General features: G+C 39.3%; 1 protein-coding gene across 8 annotated transcripts in view; it reads right to left on the bottom strand.

Annotated features, from left to right (window-relative positions):
* The window catches only part of CLCN1 (chloride voltage-gated channel 1), a gene marked incomplete at its 5' end in the record, with an annotated part of 64,375 nt that overhangs the window by 19,421 nt on the left and 25,509 nt on the right, over window positions 1–19,445 (bottom strand). For 3 of the 8 annotated variants that reach the window (XM_084501899.1, XM_084501900.1, XM_084501898.1), the window contains 8 exons: window positions 718–802; window positions 4,187–4,312; window positions 10,771–10,864; window positions 11,649–11,726; window positions 12,057–12,190; window positions 12,293–12,421; window positions 13,917–14,048; window positions 14,549–14,702. In XM_084501899.1, coding sequence (XP_084358025.1) covers window positions 718–802; window positions 4,187–4,312; window positions 10,771–10,864; window positions 11,649–11,726; window positions 12,057–12,190; window positions 12,293–12,421; window positions 13,917–14,048; window positions 14,549–14,702 — 932 coding nt within the window. Of the gene's footprint in view, window positions 1–717; window positions 803–4,186; window positions 4,313–7,136; window positions 7,216–10,770; window positions 10,865–11,648; window positions 11,727–12,056; window positions 12,191–12,292; window positions 12,422–13,916; window positions 14,049–14,548; window positions 14,703–19,445 lie in introns of all 8 variants that reach the window. The other 5 variants (XM_084501902.1, XM_084501901.1, XM_084501903.1 and 2 more) reach the window with 3 other exon arrangements.

Here is a 19,445-nt window from a genome sequence, read left to right on the forward strand (position 1 = left end):
GATATCAAAACTAAAGAAGTCTAGACCTTGGTTTCAAAACTAAGCAAGTTTTGACCTTGGCAGAGCTGTTCCCAAAAGGTAGAAAATAAAGATGCAAATTATTCTTGACATTTCAAGCAATTCCTTTTATTCGCCGACACAGGCTCTCATAGTATTTCTGCTTGGAGATTGCAGAAACCTAAGTTGCTGTTTTGTTTCTTCACAAATAGACTTAGAATCATAGAATCATAGAATATCCTGAGTTGGAAGGGACACATAAGGATCATCAAGTCCAACTCCTGGCTTCATCTCATCAAGGTCTGGACCCATAAGCTCAAGCTGAAGAAGATAACTGTCAAGTGAAAAGGCCATACTTGGATCAGGTCATTTGGCCATGCCCTCAAAATGGCTAGAGGGCCATTCAGTAAATTTATACCCATGATATATATACTCATTTTTATACACATTTATACCGTAGACCAAATTAGACTTCCTCTTTTATTTTAATCTTTAATTTTATTTCCTGTGGAACTTAATTTTTGATAAAGATACATGGGAACAAAATGTAATGTGGGTAATATCCATGTTTCATTCCTTACCTATTGTGCTACATGGCCACCATTGCTGAAGGAAGAATCCCAGCAAGAAGAGGTCTTTTCAGTGAAAATGAAAGAGCAGTTATTCTGTTATGCAAAAGAATTCCTATCAGAGCTTACTTGAAATCCTTTGGGAACTTACCCTATTACAGCAAATGCTGGCAGCTCTTGCAGATCAAAGGGAAAATCCATGCGAAAGTTAGTTCTGAACAGGGCTGTGATGGTAACTGTGTGAGAAGAAAGAGGTAGAAAAGGAAAGGGAACAATGATGTGAAAAGTTAAATACCATGAAAACTGGGAGTAGAGACAGGAGAACTAGTTGTATATGTGCCCTTGTATGGTTTCATGACATTATATACAATATTACAGATATACAGACTGCTCTGATTTTGTTAGTCTCTATTTTTAAACACTTGCAACTGTAGCACTCTGTAGCACTCTTGATGGTATAGATTTGTTTTCAGAGAATGTACATATATTTTTAGCTACAACACCAGATTTGTAAAGGGCTTTCTATTTCTTCTTTTCTTCTGCCAACCATTCTTTAGGCAGTAAAAGCTCTTAGTGCACTCACTGATTTAAAAACTCTTTACAGAGGCAGGCAGTGCTCACTTATCTGGAGAAGCTTTGTCACAGACAATTGTGATTGCCTTCTAGAAACAAAACTCGTATCATCTCCAAAGTCTTATATGCACAATTTTTGCCTGGTGCCAAAAGAATAAATGTCTTAGGAGTCCCAGGGAAAAGATAAACTATGCTCCATTTTTTCCATCTCACTTCCACTGGTTGTGTTTCACTCCTAAAATTACTCAGATGTCGAAAGCTGTCCTGCTTTTACCTGGAGGTATGAGTGTGGAAATAATAAATAACTATATGCTAATAGGTAAAGTTCAAATGGCCATCCAGTGCAGAATGGAAATGCAGCTCAATGAGTATTGATATAAATAAAAACATGTCCGGAATCAAGAAATTATTTGCACAATCAGAAAAACAAACAAACAAACAGCAAAATTCTAGCATAATATGGTAATTAAGAGAGACATTCATATATATATATATATATATATATATTTTTTTTTTTTTTTTCCCAAACAAGACCAGGCTTAGAGCAATGATTTAATCAGATCTCTGTGGGTTAGCAAGATTAACAGGAATTGTGTTTATTTATATTATTATTAAGATAAAGATTTTTAATTTAGATTATTAAGAGTCTCTGGAGCCATATGATCAAATGGTGAAAGGGAAAATATTATCATGGATCAGAAACTATCTCAGAGAGAGAAAAAAAAAAAAGGTTTATCTTGTTAGATATGTAATGATACATGTCACAATAGACCTGTAATGGGCTGCAAACTGTCGTGTTAGGGCTCTGTGGTGTTGAATGGATTTCTTTAGAGATCAATATTGGATGTGATTATGTTTAACATCTTCATCAGTCTCCTGGATGATAGGGTGGAACTCACTCACCAGTGAGTTTGCTGACCACATCAAACTGGGAAGGGAGAGAAGGGAATGGTTGATAACCTGGAGGACTGGACAGCTGTTCATTCAGAATGGCCTCAGTCATGGAGGAGCTGACAGGTTGGAAGATCACAAATACAACAAAGACAAATATTTAGTCCTGCATCTGGAATGGCAGGTGGATCAGTACAGTCTGGGAACCTAGTCAACAAAAAGAGCTCTGCACAAAAAGACCAGTAGGTCCTGGTGGGAACTAGTGTTCAATGTGTGTCCTTGTGTCAATGAAGGCTAACAACATATTGGGTCACATCAGCAAAAGCACAACCAGAAAATTGAGGTATTCCCTTTTATATGGCACTGATGAGGCCACATCTAGAAAACCTGGAACAAAAGAAATGTTTCAAAACTGGAGACAGTCCAGTGATGAGCCCCAAGATGGTCCAGGACATGGGGCACATGATGCATAGGAAGAGACTGCAGGAACTAGGTATATTCAGCCTGAAAATGAGAAGGCCAAAGGAAGCTCCAATAGCTAACTCTTGCTACCTCATGGGGAAGTTGTAAACACACAGTGAAAGGAAAAGAGGCATTGGTCACAACTTATGTATTAGCCTACCTCACACAAAGGCATTCTAACTGAGTCATCATAGTATTCACACAGGAAACTAGTGCCAAGTCATCATGCCAAGTGCATAACTTTTGACAGCAGACAAGACTAGAGATTATGAAAACGCATGAGAGGGCCCTAATAAAAACTGTTGCATGAACAATGACTGAAAAGACTGGGCTTGTAACTTTCAGAAGAAAATGAGAAAGAGAAGACATGAAAGATAAATCAGAGCAGGCGTGATGAAAGACCATAAAAATAACAGATTTCTGGTATAGACAAAAGTTTCTAATTCTCTAATATGAGGACAAGATACTGACCATATAGACAATGAAAATTCAGAACCTTGAAAAGGAATCATTTTCCATACACAATTTGATCATGGAAATTTTTAACCCAGTCAGCTACTGAAGCAGAACGTAAGGAGCCATTCATATTGGTGTTAAAGCTGCTTGGATGATTTTGAAGAAGGGACAATAAGTAAGATGCTCCAGGATCAAGTTAATTTCTAATGATTTAAGAGATCAGCAGGGGAGTTAGAGTAGATGAAGTGAAGGATAGGGCATCCTGTCATCTGGCTTCAAATTTCTTACATCTTTCTCTGCAAAGAACAGAGAGAGGTGTTCTTCTGACAGATCTGATAGTTGAATACGCCTTAATATGAGGCAGTATTTCACAGACAAAGACATAGGCACTTTCTATAATCAAGAGAGTAGAGTATTCAAGCCAAAAAAAATGTTTTAGCACAGAAAAAATCCAACTCTGTGAAGTCATTAAGTTTCAAGAAAGGAAAGTGACCACATAAAGCTCATACCAGAAAAACAGAAGTGTAAGAATAAAGGAGTTATATATGTTATTAAAACATTTACAAAGTTTACAAAGAGATAGCAATCTTCTACATCAGCTGGAACTTCATTCAGTTTTCTGAACAAACTTCTTCTATGCTTTCTGTCTGCACAAGTATTGCACTCATCCCTTTCAGCTGAGACACTTATTTTTTTTCTACCAGAGCTACAGTTGAAACAAGTACTGTTTGACCTTTCAGTACTCAGGAACTTCAGTCAGACCCCAACAGTTTTGCAGCCTCCTAATCATTCTATCATCCCAGTGTTTGAGACTACTTTTTGCTTTGTTTGCTTCTAGTCAAGAGATGACTAAGGCAGACCATGGTGTTTCCAGTGGACCACAGCAACATACACTGCAATAGGTATTACCTCCTCTGTGATGAGATACCTCTATGTTTGCAACCTCGATGTTATGCTGACTAGATGCAAAAATCCCACCTCAGACACTCTCTTACTTGATGGGAAATCATATTCAGTCATTTTTTCAGTCATATACCCAACACACTGGAATAGGTTATAGTTATAATCTTGATGATATATCATGCTTCTCTTTCTCTTTCCTTCTACACTGCTAGACATTATATGTCATGGCAGAAGTTTCAAACATCCTAAAAGTTTATGGTTTTGAGAAAGATGGAAAATAATAAATTTATAGAACAGCATTTGTACAAAGAGACTAAGAATGATTTTTAGCTTACCTGCATCCTTGTTCCAAACAGCAAGGACTCGGAAAATGAAGGCACTAAAGGTAGCTGCAAAGAAACCTCTCCAATAGTTACGCACAGCAAAGTAAGTGGAAGTGACCTCAATGCTGAAAAGGACCCCTAGAAAGAGTTGGAAAGGGAGAAAAGTTAAAAAGTTAAAATCAGAAGTGTAATGCCAAAAGCACAAGAGAGACTTCTAAATAAGTCTTCTAAAGCTGTGATATCCAAACTTCTTTGATCACGTATCCTATCAGTAAAATATTTTTGAGTATGTACCTCGGTATATGTATATTTATTTATAAATTATAAACATGTCCTACTGTACTAACATATTGGGTACATTATAAAGCATACACAAAAATAATAAAAAAAGGGATAAGATGATGAAATAGAGAATATTTTAAGAAAAATTTATTTCATTCATTAATGGTACAAAAAGCTTTTTGTTCTCACAAAAGCTTTTTGTTCCTGGTTTAACTCTTTGTGATACAGTGATTCAAAGGTCTAGTTCTAAGTTCAGTTTATTTCAGTACTTGGTTTTAATGGTTGTCAGAGCTGAAAAAGATGCTGCTGAAGATTGAAAGGGAAGAAGGGCATCCTTCACTGCACTTACTAAATCATGATATTCATTTTTTTCAATTCCATTTACCACTTAAGCAAAGGTTTGTGCTGAAATCTGGCTAGTATATTTCCATCTTCCCTGATGTCAATCAGTTGTTGCAAACTAATTGGAAGATGTTGCATTTTTATATCTTTAACAAATGAGTTCAAAATCCACTGAAATGTTCCTTTGGAAGACTTTAAAATGTGTTAGAAAATTTTGTTTCCAAGTTTTTTACATATATAGTATAAGAATTTTTATAGGTGACCCAAATAATTTTCAACAAGAAAACCACAAAATCTCCACAATGGTACAATATTCTTTTGAAAAGCACTTCTTTCTCACTCATGGTTAAAATGTCACTTTCACCTTGAAGGGACAGATTAGGTGTGTTTATTTTTCCAAAATTATGTGCTAGGTAGCATAAAACTGACAGCCACTTCTCATCACAGAAAAGGCCAGCAAATTCAGAACACCATTTTTTTTTTTTTTAATAAAATAAAAATGTGTGACTAGTCTTTAAATTTGACAACTCTTTTAAACCCTTTTCCATGAGATAACCAGTGAACCTTTATGTGGTGTAGAAGATTTTTGTGGTCATTCCCCATCTCACTGCAAACTATTGTAAAGATTCTACTATTTTAAGGTCTTGTTTTTATGATATTAACCACATTTAACCACATCGATGACAGGTCATGAACTTCTAGCTCCCATTTCTATGCACCCATTTGTGTAGTCTGGCTCTCATTTCTTAGCTGCAATAGCTTGCCTCTGAACCATGCGGTGAATGAATTTTGTGTGGAGTACTGTCTTTGTAAACGCACAGTAGAATCCTTTTCTTATTCCAGTCAAGGCAGCTGCTCCATCAGTGGTTACATAGAGTTCTTCCATAAAATATTGCTTTTATGAAAGAAGTCTTTTACTGTTGAGAATATATCTTCTCTAGTAGATCTTTTCTTCATGTATTTCACTGTTGAAACAGAATCTAGCAAATACCATAAACAGACACATTAGAAACATCTGTACTTTTATCAAGCTGCATAGCAAGCCTCCCACACTCCATAATTTGTTCTGATACTTGTTGTTTCAAATCTTCAGCAATGTTTTCTGTGTCTTTCAACAGTATTTGCTGACAAAGGAGTGCATTTTAATTTCTTGTGATATTGCTTTCTGTGCATTATGCCAGACATTTTTTACTCTGGCAGGAAGAACGTGTTTCCCCAGTGGGATGTGGCTTTTCATCTTTCACTATGAAGTCAGAAACCTCAAAAAAAGACTTCTAAAAATTATCATTAAGTTTAGTGAGATTTTGTGAAGTACTGGAGCGAGTAATGCATAGCCTGAAAAATCGTTGAAAAAACAGTAGAGGTTTGTCTTCACATTCTGGATGCTTAGTTTTTAAATGTCTTGCTAATTCTGATAGCTTCATGCTGTTGATAGCTTACATGTCAATGCACAAAATACATCATTAACAATGGTGGATTTAAAGCCATATTTCAAATAGTTTTCTTGATAATTTAATTTCTTTATTATTTATTTACTTATTTTGGTCAGCTTCTTGTCAAACCCGATGAGATTGTGACCATTTTTACCTCATAATGTGGCATATGAAGAGGCCACTCTGGGGGTGGAGGTGCCTACTCTGCCATTTTCTCCGAATTTGCCTATAGTCACATTATAGGTATTGTCTTCAATCTGCAATTTTTTTGCAGGAATCTTTTAAAGGCACTTGTCCATTTTGTGAGGGTTATTTTAGTTAACTTAGACAATATAACCCATACATCCATCAACCATGCGCACATAGACTGAAATACATTGCAATACACTGAATGCAAATGAACAAATGAGGGCATTACTGTCAGCCCTCTGCATTAAGCAACAACTGTTCTTCACCCAGAACACCTCACATGCTGTATGTGATGTGGCCATCTGATATATGGATCAAGTGAGGCCACCAGTGTCAATATGTATATTGAATATTAGCAAAGTTTTTTTTTTTTAATTTTAATTTTAATTCATTTATTTAGATAGAAAATAAATACAAATAGACTTTTCAGTATTATCTTTCCATAACCTAATGGACTGTCTATCACACCCCCTGGGGTGTGCACATGTCAATTTGGAAACTACTGTTCTAGAGTATCTTCCCCTCTTGACCTTCAGAAGGCTGAAAACGTGGAGAAAAGACTGTGTCAGAGAAACTGGAGAGATTGGTGACATTAATGGCAAGCCTTTTTGCTCAAAGTAAATGAAAAATCAAAAATAGGGTGCAGGAAAGGAGAAGAGGACTAGGCAGGAGAGGATTTAGGTACCTGAGAAAAAGGAAACAGAACAGCCACTTGCCTCCAAGTGGTGTCCCAAAGCAGCAGCCAACACCCACAGCACAACCCACAGTCAGGACATCCGTGTAATAATATGGCTGCTACTGGTGGAAGAGACAGAGAAACAGAAGAAAAAAAAAAAAAAAAGAAAAAAAGAAAAAAGGAAAGAAAGCAATGAGCAACAGAATTAGCAGGTATGGACACATGCTGTCAACCAACTCTGCCACCAATATTACATCTTAATTCTTCATTCTGGACAGCTTCAAAATATTCAAGGACTGATTCTATGTTGCACAAGACAGGCATATACATTGAGTCACATATTCAAGACACAAGGAGAAGTCAGCATCTCATCTTTCATTGAAACATGCACATATCTTTCACTGTAGAATAAACGTCTCATGAAAAATTCTTCAGAGGGTGGACTACATGTGTGTACTTTATTCCATCTCTTTTACTTTGGAAGGGAATCTCAGGTTGCACATGTGCCAGAGAGTGCCTCAAAAAAACCCTACCCTCTGAGTTTGTATGCACAAGACACATGCATATCCACAACAGAATGTGGACAGCTGAAGGGTCTATCATCCTGGGTAGATGAATAGGTAGCAGCTCATGTAGTAAAGGATTGTGCTTTGCTGGTGAAGACAATCACTAAAATTATAAATTTACAAGCCATTGGTGAAGTTATGAAATATAGGGTCTCTCCTGAGACAATTTTGGAGGACATGGGAAGGAGAAAATCTACTTCCTCCAATATTTGGAAGAGTGGCTGAGAGCCCTGACATGCCTGAGAATGGTGAAGAGCCTTAGGGAGCAGATAGCTTTTTTTCAAGTTGTTGAAATCCTAGTTGGTGTCTAATATAAAGAACAGGAGGGTTAAACAACTGCATATTTGGTACTTTCTGGTACTACATGTCCCTAAAGCAGCCTGTTATATCTTCCATGAGACTGAAGTTTTGAGAGAGGGCAGGCTTGTGTTACATCGGGATTCTGTGTCCAGGCAGAATTCTTAGGGCTAAAGGCCATGAATTCCCACTTACCTGAGCAGGTATTTGAGCCTCAACCAAGAAGTATATCAAGGCTGTGACTGTGCACCCAACAAAGGGGCATGGAATATTCTCTGAGCCTTAAGAATCTTTCCATAATCACAACTTTGCCTCAGGTCACCTCTAAGTCCTTTGTGGTCTTAAGATGTAATCATGTCCAGAATGGGGATGGGTTTCAGTTCAAAGTATCTGAGATAGTATGAGGGTTATATTATAGCCTACCAACATGATGATTAACAGCCTGAAACATACGGTATTTATTACATGGCCCGCATTATGGCAAGAGGTAAGTAGAGCTTAGAGCTGTTTGAAAGTGCAAAGCCTGATGAGAACAGTGTTGAAGAAACGGTATGAGATGGAGAGATCCTAGCACAGTATGGTATTATTCATACCGACTGCTGAGAAAAGTCCATAGCATACGGTATCCCCCAAAACCCAGCACCATGTCAGAGTGCTGATGCTGTGCAGCAACATAGAAATAGCTGAAAAGACCAACAGGAACAAACAAAGAGTACCAGAGTGCACTCAGAAAAAGCAGGGCTGAGCACCTTTTGCTTTTAGAGGGCCAGACTGGATTTTCAAATGCATTTTGAAGGTTTCTCTTTAAATACACAGGGTGGTGTTCACCAGTAACAACATCAAAAAGTTATATTCCTTTGGCAATATGATGTATAGTAGCAAATCATATCCTGGACTAAGGTCAGATAAAGATTACATGACTCCCAGGTAATGGAAATCAAATTCTGCAATTTGGTGTGATTCTACTAAAAGGAACCCAACTATGGCTGCAAAAATTCACACACTGAATTGTCACAGACTCACAGCAAATTTTAGCCTGGAAGGTATCTCTAGAAGATTCTCCAACTCCCTGCTCAGTGATGTCCTAACTCCAAGAGTCAGTCAGAATGCTCAGGATCTTGTCTAGGTAAGTCCTGAACATCTCCAAAGGTGTAGATTCTCTAGACCCCATGGGCATCCATGCCATTGGTGAACCACCCTTGGGGGAGGGGAACATCTTCCTTATACATGGTCAGAATTTCCCTTGTTGCAAGTTGTACCCCTTTCCACTTCCACTGTGCCCCTCTGAAAAGAGCCTGGCTTAATCTTATTTAAAATCCCCCTTTAGGTGGTTGATGACACCAGTGAGACAACCCCCCTTTAGCCTTTTCTCGTTTACACTGAGCAAAAACAGCTTCCTTAGCCTTCCTCATACATCATTACTCCAGCCTCCCAACCATCTTCTTGGCCATCCAAGCTTCTTCTACATGGGGAGCCCCAGATTTTCTACACTGATATTTTTGTTCTCCAGTCCACAGTTGAAGGTAGTTTTCTTTTCATCTTATCACTCCCTGTCACAGTTGTCATCATCTCCTGCTGTTAGATGATGCCACTTATGGGAAGTTTTTTTCATTTCTGTTCTCTACAGCACCTTTATTATTTTCTGGATAGAGTGTGGGGCTCTCCAACTTGAACAACGTCCATGGTAGAAATGACTGAACAAGATGGACAAGAGGATCAGGTGCACTCTTAGTAAGTTTGCAGACAACACCAAGTTGGGCACAAGTGTTGATCTGCTCGAGGGTAGGAAGGATCTACAGAGGGATCTAGATAGGCTGGACTGATGGGCTGAGGCCAACTGTATGAAGCTCAACAAGGCTAAGTGCCAGGTCCTGCACTTGGGGCACAAGAATCCCATGCAGCGCTACAGGCTGGGGAGGAGAGTGTCTGGAAAGCTGCCTGGCTGAAAGGGACCTGGAGCTACTGGTTGATAGCAAGCTGAATATGAGCCAGCAGTGTGCTCAAGTGGCCAAGAAGGCCAACAGCATCCTGGCTTGTATCAGAAATAGCATGGCTAGCAGGATTAGGGAAGTGACTGTCCCTTTGTACTTGGCTCTGGTGAGGCCACACCTTGAATACAGAGTTCAGTTTTGGGCCTCTCATTACAAGGACATCAAGGTTCTGGAGCTTGTCCAAAGAAGGGCAATGAAGCTGGTGAGAGGTCTAGAGAACAAGTCTTATAAGGAGCAGTTGGGGTTATTTACCCTAGAGAAAAGAATACTCAGGGGAGACCTTATTGCTCTCTACAACTACCTCAGAGGAGGTTGTAGTGGGGTGGGCGTCAATCTCTTCTCCCGAGCACTAAGTGGTAAGACAAGGGGAAACGGCCTCAAATTGCTCCAGGAAAGGTTTAGGTTGGATATTAGGGAAAAATTCTTCACTGAAAGGGTTGTGAAGCAAAAGAATAGACTGCCCATGGAAGTGGTTGAGTCACTATCCCTGGAGTTATTCAAAAAATGTGTTGATGTGTTGCTTACAGACATGGTTTAGTGGTAGACTTGGCAGTGCTATGTTAACGGTTGGACCTGGTGATCTCTGAAGTCTTTTTCAACCTAAATGATTTTATGATTCTGTGATTCAAAGATGTTTTATTAGAAAAGTTAAAGTTGTCACTTTTCTTGTGGCCTTTGCAAGATCATGCTCTTCCTTTCTTTCACTGCCACCAGTTACATGAGAAAAGAAAGAACTTGTGATGCTAGAGAAATGGAGAACCTGCTTGAGAGCAAGAGATCTCACAGCAAGAGACTGAGTTTTACATTAAATGTCACATACAGGAAGTCAACTTGCCTCCAAGAGGAGCCCCGAAGCAACATCCAACTCCAACTGCGCAAGCCGCCACCAGGAGTTCGAGCTGCCTGTGCACATTCTGGAACAGAGAGTGCAGCCAGAGAAAGGCATGCTGGGATTAGAGGTAGCAAAGCCAAAGAGTTAGGATCCAGAACAATGAAACAAAGCAACAGCCAGCAGCAAATTCAGCCGTTACAAATAGCAGGCCCTGTACATTTTAGTCCAGTCTTTAGTGACTCCGTTGGTCTCCAAAAGTGAGATTTGGTCCTTATGCATAGACGAGATCAAGTAAAACAGCACCTGCTATTGTATTACAAAGCCAGTTACTGCTAGGAGTTTGTAGGTAAAGCAATTCCTAAATGTATTATTTTTTTGCAACTAGTCAATACATCATTCAGCCTCCAGAGGCCGTTCTGCAATAGCAAAAGCCTACAGGCAGTGTCAGTGGCTATAATTAGTAATGCTTTACACATTCTATCTTAAAGACAAATTGATCTTTGTCTATAGCTACTTAAGAAGGTTTTTTATTTTTATTTTTATTTTTATTTATTTATTTATTTTTTTTACACAGATGTTGGTCACAGTGGAAAAATATCAGCATTGTGAGACTGAAAACTTGTAAAATGAGTATTCTTTATCAGCCTCTGTGTAATGTGGTAGGTAACACACCTGGTTGGGCCTGCACAGTTGTTTGACTGTATATTTGTCCTCCCACTACCACTTTTTTTTTTGTCTGTTCTCTTACTGCTCTATAACAGCATGTTGCATTTCAATTCATATGTTCCCTCTGTGGTTTGTCGCCTGCCAATGTGTCTTAGGAGTTCAGCCTGTGGAAGAGCTATATGCAGAAACATGTGCCTTACCTCATACACACCACAGAAGATTGACATAAACTTGCTGAGTACTGCTGCACAGATACTGGCAATATGCACGAAAGGACCCTGCAAGAGAAGAGGAAGAGAAAATAAGAGAGGGTTATCCTCTGTCACTGATAACCAGATGCAGATCTCATAATTTTTCTTTGGCCACCACAGACAGTTCTTCAGTATTTTTTTTTTTCCTCTTGAAAGCTACCTGACTTGAGTGCTTTGATTTTTTCTATATGAAGTCTTTCAAATGGACAGAGGAAAGTAGGTGTTGCTTGGAAGAGCAGAGCTTTGTGAAGAGGAAAGGTGCCAAAGAAAAGGAAAGACTCTTCTTGTACAGACAACTCCTCCCACTGCCTAGACCCTACCCTGGCCACTACTGCATATGAAGATAGCAATATTTACCTCTTTCCCCACAGGCAGGCCACTTCCAAGTCCAGCTGTGAGGCCCACAACTTTGGCCACAAAAGCTTTGAGAGTGAGATATTCTTTGAGGACCACTCCCCTCATAATTGTCTTGAGCTCTGGGATCCCAGACCCTGAAAACAGCAACAGAGCAGAGGATGTAGAAAACGCACAAGCAAATGGAGTAAGAAAAAGAGACAGACATAAACCGATTATGCCATGCCTTCTGCCCTCACCAACAGCCTGTGGAGAGACGAGGTGGCAGAAGATGGCCGCAAACAGAATGAGAACAAGTGGGTATGTGACCCATGCCAGATACTGCATAGGAATATTTGGGTGTAGCTCTTTGTACATCCACTTGTAGGCTGTAGATAAACAAACAAAAAAGTTGTCATTAACCACAGCTGCTCCAAGCAGGCTGATAAACATTAAAGAATCACAATCAAAAGCACACACCTGCCAAACCTGTCCAATCTATTTTTTTTTCTGAGAAATGCTATCTATAAATCCTAATTTTATAGGTTAAGTGGGGTAAAGCCTTGTTGCATTTTAAGTACAAGATCCCAAATAATATATGCATTCTGCAGGAATGAATAGAAGTGGTCCTCTGCTCTTAGGCACTATTAATACCTGTGCCATGATGTGGCATTAGAAGAGGTGCATTACTTTGCACTTGTGAGGGTGAATTTCCATGCAGGGTCTTCTCATTTTGCAGTTGGAGGACTATAAGTGGTCCACTAACAGCTAGTGTCCTCTTCTCCATCTCAGTCCCAGGAAAATTTGTTCCTTCTTAATATCTACCTTAGAAGTCGTGCTTATGCTTTGCCTTCTAGAGCATCAGCATGAAGGGAATGGTGCCAACTGTTAAAACAGCAGTGGTACTGCTGCATAGTTGGGTCCAACAGCGTGAACTGCCCAGGGAGAAAACAAAGAATCCAAATAATTCACTTGCAGGAAGTATAAAGGGCAAGGGGCCTCTGAGATCAACAGGGTAAGCCTGGTATGTGGGGAAGACATAAAGGAAGGAACACTGGGCTGAGGAGATGTTGGGAGCTTTGTCGAAGTACAGTGTCTGGTGGACACCAGCAGCAAAGAGCACTGAGAGGAAAGGATTTGGTGTGTGTGTGCAGGTTGGGACTAGGGCACTAAGGCTAAGGACAAAGGAACACTGGAATTAAAAGGATGAGGGCAATGCTGTATGTGTGTGCACAGATATGGGGGGGAGGGACACTGAAAGATCATGTAATTGTTATAGCTGGCAAAGGGGACAGGAACAACAGGACATTTGCAGAGAAGGAATATTACCCAGTGATTAGGAAATCTTTGTGAAAAAAAATACCTAAGAAAAGAGCACTATGGGACCAGGTAGCAGAAAACTGCAGAACACCATATAAATAAAAATTGGGAACAATAATCAAGTTAAAAACAGGAAAAAAAAAATAACAACACAAAAACACAGTATCAGGTGGGCATCTAAGGACCCCTTTCCCTTCCCACCCACACATGCTCAGCAGACCTGAGGAAGTTGGGAGCCAGTATAACAGAAGTAGAGTTGACATCTCCCTGTGCCCCTACACATACAAGAGAGCAGGAAGGAAAGGGAGTAAGAATAATGGGTTGTCTTTTGCTCATACACATATCTTTTGTTCCCTTCCCACTTACACTTCCAAATTTTTGCCTATGATCCCTTTAAAGAAGCTTTTCCTAGCTAACCTTTTCTCTACTGTGTTGCAAGTAACTTCCTAGGCAGCTGGGGGGTGAAGATGGGACACTGATGTTAAAGGAGGAGGAATGTTGGTCACAAGGCTTTGTAAAACATTCATACCATTTATACTTTTGCAACACCTGAATGAGACCCACCCTGTAGGCTCTTTGCACTGGCATAGTCCATTCCCCAGCTCACCAACGCCATGACCAGTCCCAACAGAACCAAGAAAATCCAGTCCTCTCCAAGCTTCCTGGTGATGTATTTCTGGATGCGTCTAGCACAGGCTGTGTAGGGAAGAGTGAACCAGAAAAACTGAGGCAACATAGATGAAGCCTGTATCTCCTATGCAAAGAACTCTTTTCTCCTATGCTGAAAAATGTCTATGGTAATGATTTGTTTGGGCTTGGTGTTGAAGGACCATTACAGTCTTACAGTCTTGCAAAATTCTTTGAACTTTCAAATACTAAAAATGAGGGGGGGAGGAGTGCTTAATTTAACATCTTGTACACTAGCAGCTAAAGTCCTTTTCCTCCTGTTATAGAGATCTGTTGTCGGAGAAAAGATTAAATTTGGAACTGGTCTTTTTTCCAAAGAGATCTTGGTTAATCCTAGGGTGAAAGTTGACATGCAAATCTCTTTTAAATCCAATGTGATTCCTTTTCCTTTCTTCTCTACTTCTCTCCTGTCAAAGTTTCCTTGTCTTTTTGCCTTGCTTAAATTCCATCTCTCTGGCTGGTCCTCCCAATATCTGTTCACAGAGTAATCACGGATAAATTGTTCCCACCTTGACATTTGGAATAGTGCTCTTCTTTTATATCTACTTGACTCTGACGTTTCAGGGGTCTTTCCGTGTTCTTTTGGCTCTGCCTCGTATTCAGTAGTTTTGCTGCCTCCTTCTCTGCAAAGTCAGTTATCTGGTCTGTGTATTGGCCATAAAGCTAGAAGAGCAGAAAGCAAGAGAGATGAAAAGGTAAGGCAAATGCTCCTTCACAAATATCATTAAAGATGAAAAGACATACCTACTAACAGTCGTAGGTGCAGACTTAAATGAAACCAGGCAGGGAGACAGAGACACAGAAAGTGTCAGACAGAGCAGACAGAGGCAGCTTCTTTTCTTTATATATACATATTTCTTTATTTTTTTCCTTTTCTCATTGCATCTTTTTTTTTTTTTTTTTTTTTTTTTTTTTTTCTGGGGGGGGTGGCGAAAAGCTATGATCACAATACTAGTTGCTTTGTAACACCATCAGAAAGAGCAGGCTTGGGTCTGAAGGGAAAGAGATTGATCAGACTTTCTGGAAGCAAAAAAGAAGGTCAAAATAGTTCACATGAGGCTGCCAGCCTTTGAGTTATCTCATATACTTCAGCAGCACTGCAAAACAACTCTGAAGGTTTAGAGAGGTATCACACTACCAAATAGGTTGCAGGAATGGCCTGCATCTGTTCATCCTGCTGCCAAGGAATGCTTAGCAGGGCATGCAGCCACTAATGATGCCTGCAGTAGAAAAGCAGCAGCAGTAGCTCAGAAATATCAGACGGTACCACATACATCCCATTATTTACCCAAACCATCCTACCAAATCCCCAGGTATCTCCAACTCATGTGAATTTTATAACTACCTAATCTAGTCTTTGTCATAAAATACTAATCTTGAAATGCATTTGGTAATATGCAATGCATAAGTAGCTACATGAGCTTACCAATGACATTTCATACATGGATCTGTAGTAAACTTGACAGTTGTGCCAGCTTGTCAAAAAAGAAAACTCAAGGAAATGTGAAAGATACTGGCAATGCCCACTTCTTTGTTTATCAGATTCACCCAGGAGCAGCTATTCTCCCTCATTCTTTCATGGTGTAGATGGGAAAGATGTGCATTTGAAAAGCTGAGAATATTTCTCCTCTTCATATGTCATTCAATGAGCAAACTTTGACTTTTCTAGAGCTCAGGTTCCTACCTGATGCTGGGCCTGTGATCTAGGCACTTCCCACCTGCTAGAACATGACTTTCTGCTTCCTACCCAGCATAACATCTGCTTCTCAAAGATTTTTGGTGGCAGGAGGAAAGTCAGCAAAATTAGACACTTCAGCTGGAGAATGACTGTGCATATGAGAGATATGGAGCACTACCATGTGCTTAGGAGGTACTTCTATTTGACAGCTTTGCTTCTCCTCCTTTTTAAGTAACATAGGAGATATTTCTCCTATTCATTTGGGATTTCCATGAACTGAAACTTCATCCATAGAATGGGGATAATGCAGCTGACTTATTTGTAAGAGAATTTGAGATCAGATAGACTCAGAGACTCACAGAAAGGTTAAAGCCATAAGGCACCTCTGGGGGTTTCTCATCCAGTCCTCAACTCATAGCAAGCTAACTCCAAAGACAGATCAGGCTGCTGATGACCTTGTTTGGGCAAGTCCTAAGCATCTCAAAGGATAGAAATTCCCCAGCTTCTCTGAGTTACTGTATTTCTAGATATCAAATATGACTGAAAATCCTGAGTAGTTTATTGCCTACAATCTGAAATAGTGCCAGAGTCCCAGAGAAACAAAGCATATGTATCAAGCATTCTTTAAGTGAGTTGAGACTAATTTGTTTTCCAGGACAAAACCTTCTTCTTTGTGTCTCAATAGACACTTGAATCATGTGCAATAACTCCCTTTAAAATCTGTAGTGTTTTTTTTTTTTTTTTTTTTTTTTTTTTTCACAGAACACACATCTAGGCTTTCTAAATTATCCTGTAACTGTAACTGGATTGGAAACTGATATATTTTAATGTAATTATTAACCCCATTATTATCAAAGCAGCATAGACAAATAAAGTGATACATACTCTTACCACTGAAGTATGGCCATGCTCTGATCCCCATAATATACACAGGAAAGTGAAACACCAGTTTGAAGGACTTGCCAGCCATCATATACAGGGTAAGCTATCACATATAGAATCCAGTCCTAAATAGCAGACTTCTTGTTTCTCTCACTGTGTCTATTTCAGCCAGCAATGCCAAGCACTAACAGATTTTAGTTAAATGCATCATTATATCACCTTAACTAATGTTTCATTTCCTTTACATGCTCATGAGGGATGAGTTTACACCAAACAGTGCTTAATCCAAACTGTGAATTTAAACCAAACTATGAACTACCCTGCCAAGTATCACGTTCAAATTAGAGTCTTCGACCTGCCCAGATGGAACACATCATAACAATATAGTAGTATGAACGGTAAAAGTCCTCATATCATATCCTAGTTTACTGATCCTTTCTGGCTGGAAAATGACAGACTCAGGATGTGGAAGTAAAGGAACTAGTCTCAGGACACAAAGCTGAAAGTTTTGTCCTGGAGAACAGATTAGTCTCAACTCACTTAAAGAGTGCTTGAAACATATGCTTTGTTTCTCTGGGACTCTGGCACTATTTCAGATTGTAGGCAATTATGGGACAGAGAAAGAATCAAAATAATCAGAGGATGACCTTTTAGAAAAATGACATTAGGCAAGAAATATTCTTTCCATTAGTAGACATATAAAACTAAAACTGCAACATGGTAGTGCTTACACTGTCCTGTTCTTCTGATGCTACCTCTCCGACACAAGGAACATGGGGTTTCTGAGCACCACAAAAACTGGAAAGAATTTTAAAAGATATCAATTATCACCTAGACAGTTGAGCCAGAAAAGGTACTATTATGTCTAGATTGGCTAAATTCTGAGTGAGAACATGAGAATGGTGAAAAAACAAAAACAAAACAAAACAAACAAACAAAAAAACAACAAACAAAAACAACAGAAGGTGTAAATACTGTTGGGAGAGAGAGAGAGAGAGAGAGAGAGAGAGAGAGAGAGAGAGAGAGAGAGAGAGAGAGAGAGAAGAACAACAAAAAACAATCCAGGGAGAAAGCACAACACAGGTATCATTCATTTTCAGGGAGGAAGGTTTTACATAAAAACAGCAGGTTTCTCTTCCCCAAAAAGATGGAGAAGTTTCATTGCCTACATAACTGAGGAAAAGATACACAGAATCTCAGAGGAAAAATATGTACAACACCAGTCTCAAAAATTTTCTGTGAGCTATTCTGATGCTCAGCACCCACTTAAAACTGCACTCCCCTCTCGGTCCAAAGCCTAAGTTATTTCTCATGCCATTCAGACTCAACAATATGTTCTCCACAGCATACTCCAGTCCTAGAATCCCGTATCTTCCTTCTTGGAGATTTTCAGAACTTGCTTGGACAACCTGCAACCTTGTAGTGAGCCCTGCAGTGAGCAGGGTATTGTCCTAGAGACCTCCAGAAGTCCCTTCCCACCCACATCTTTCTGCAGGTCTGTGTCTGAGAAGTCGGGTAGAGGTCTCAGTGGTAGGTTCAGTAAGATCTGTGTTTGGGGAAGGGAAACTGAAATTAGCAACCCACCAAGGACCGCCTCCAGAGATCCTTTCCCACCTACATCTTTATGTGAGTCTGTTACTCTGTAATACTGCATTGCCAAAATAATCATTACACACCCCTCTTACCACACCCGTCTGTGTATTGCTGAGGGCACTCTCTGCCATTAACACCCTTTCTACAGGCACAAATAATGTATCTTCTAAATACTTCACTGGTTTGAACTGCTTGAGGAAAGGCTCTTATTTCTCATGCAGAAAGAAAACAAAACCCTACAATGTACAAGAATGTAATTTTTCATCACTGTGTATTATATCATCTAATATATATCTACTGTTATCTTATTTGCACCAAACTGTGTATATATTATAATTACCAATTATTATTTTATGTTATCTACTATATTATTTTTGACTATCTATTATCAGAAGATCCCAGGCCGAAGACCAAGTTTCCACTGTTCTTTGCCCTGAGAAAGCCCAATCAAATCACAAATCCTGTCTGAAACAGCTTCCATCCTACATATAAAACAGAAGGCAACAGCTAGCACCAGAAATTGACACAACAGAACCAAAATCTCTCTCTACCATTTTTTCACATCATAGTGAGGAAAAAAGTCTTTGTGGGTATTCTACATGGAAATGGATGGAAGCATGCACAGCTTGTTGCTTGTCATGTTAATAACGTGTGCATGTTTTTACAAGATGTGTACAATAGTATGAATGTTTATACTTTAGTTGCATGTGCATTAATAGCTAGCAAAATACACATATGCACAGGAAGTCTTGTTTTACAGCAATATACCTGCATACAAAGTTTCGTACATAAACCTACATGTGTAAATATGTGTTTATATAACAGGATTTTTAGGGCATATTTTCAGTAAAATGGTGAATGTCTGTCTTCCTGAAGACAGATAGTAACTGATTCCTGTATACAAGGTTTCATACTTAAATCTATATGCGTAAATACGTGATTGTTTATATAACCGTATTTTAGAGCATATTTCAGTAAAACTATAAATATGGCATTCTATTTTCAAGATTGAAAATTCTGTTCACAAATGCATAATTGTTGGGGATGTTACTTCCTGAAGACAAGTATGGGAATGCATTTGATGGTCTGCTTGTTTGTGCTGGAGATTGTCTACATGCATTGATTGGCATGTCTCTGGAGATGAATACAAAGAAACCCTAGTGCCAGGCAGCAAGAGCATGGAGGTAGGTTTTACTGCCTCACTATGTCATCTGTGCCAGCTTGTGAGACTGGTGTTAGTCATATGGGAATAG

This window comes from Aythya ferina (genome assembly GCF_964211825.1).
Source record: "Aythya ferina genome assembly, chromosome: 1".
In the NCBI taxonomy this organism is placed as follows: Eukaryota; Metazoa; Chordata; class Aves; order Anseriformes; family Anatidae; genus Aythya; species Aythya ferina.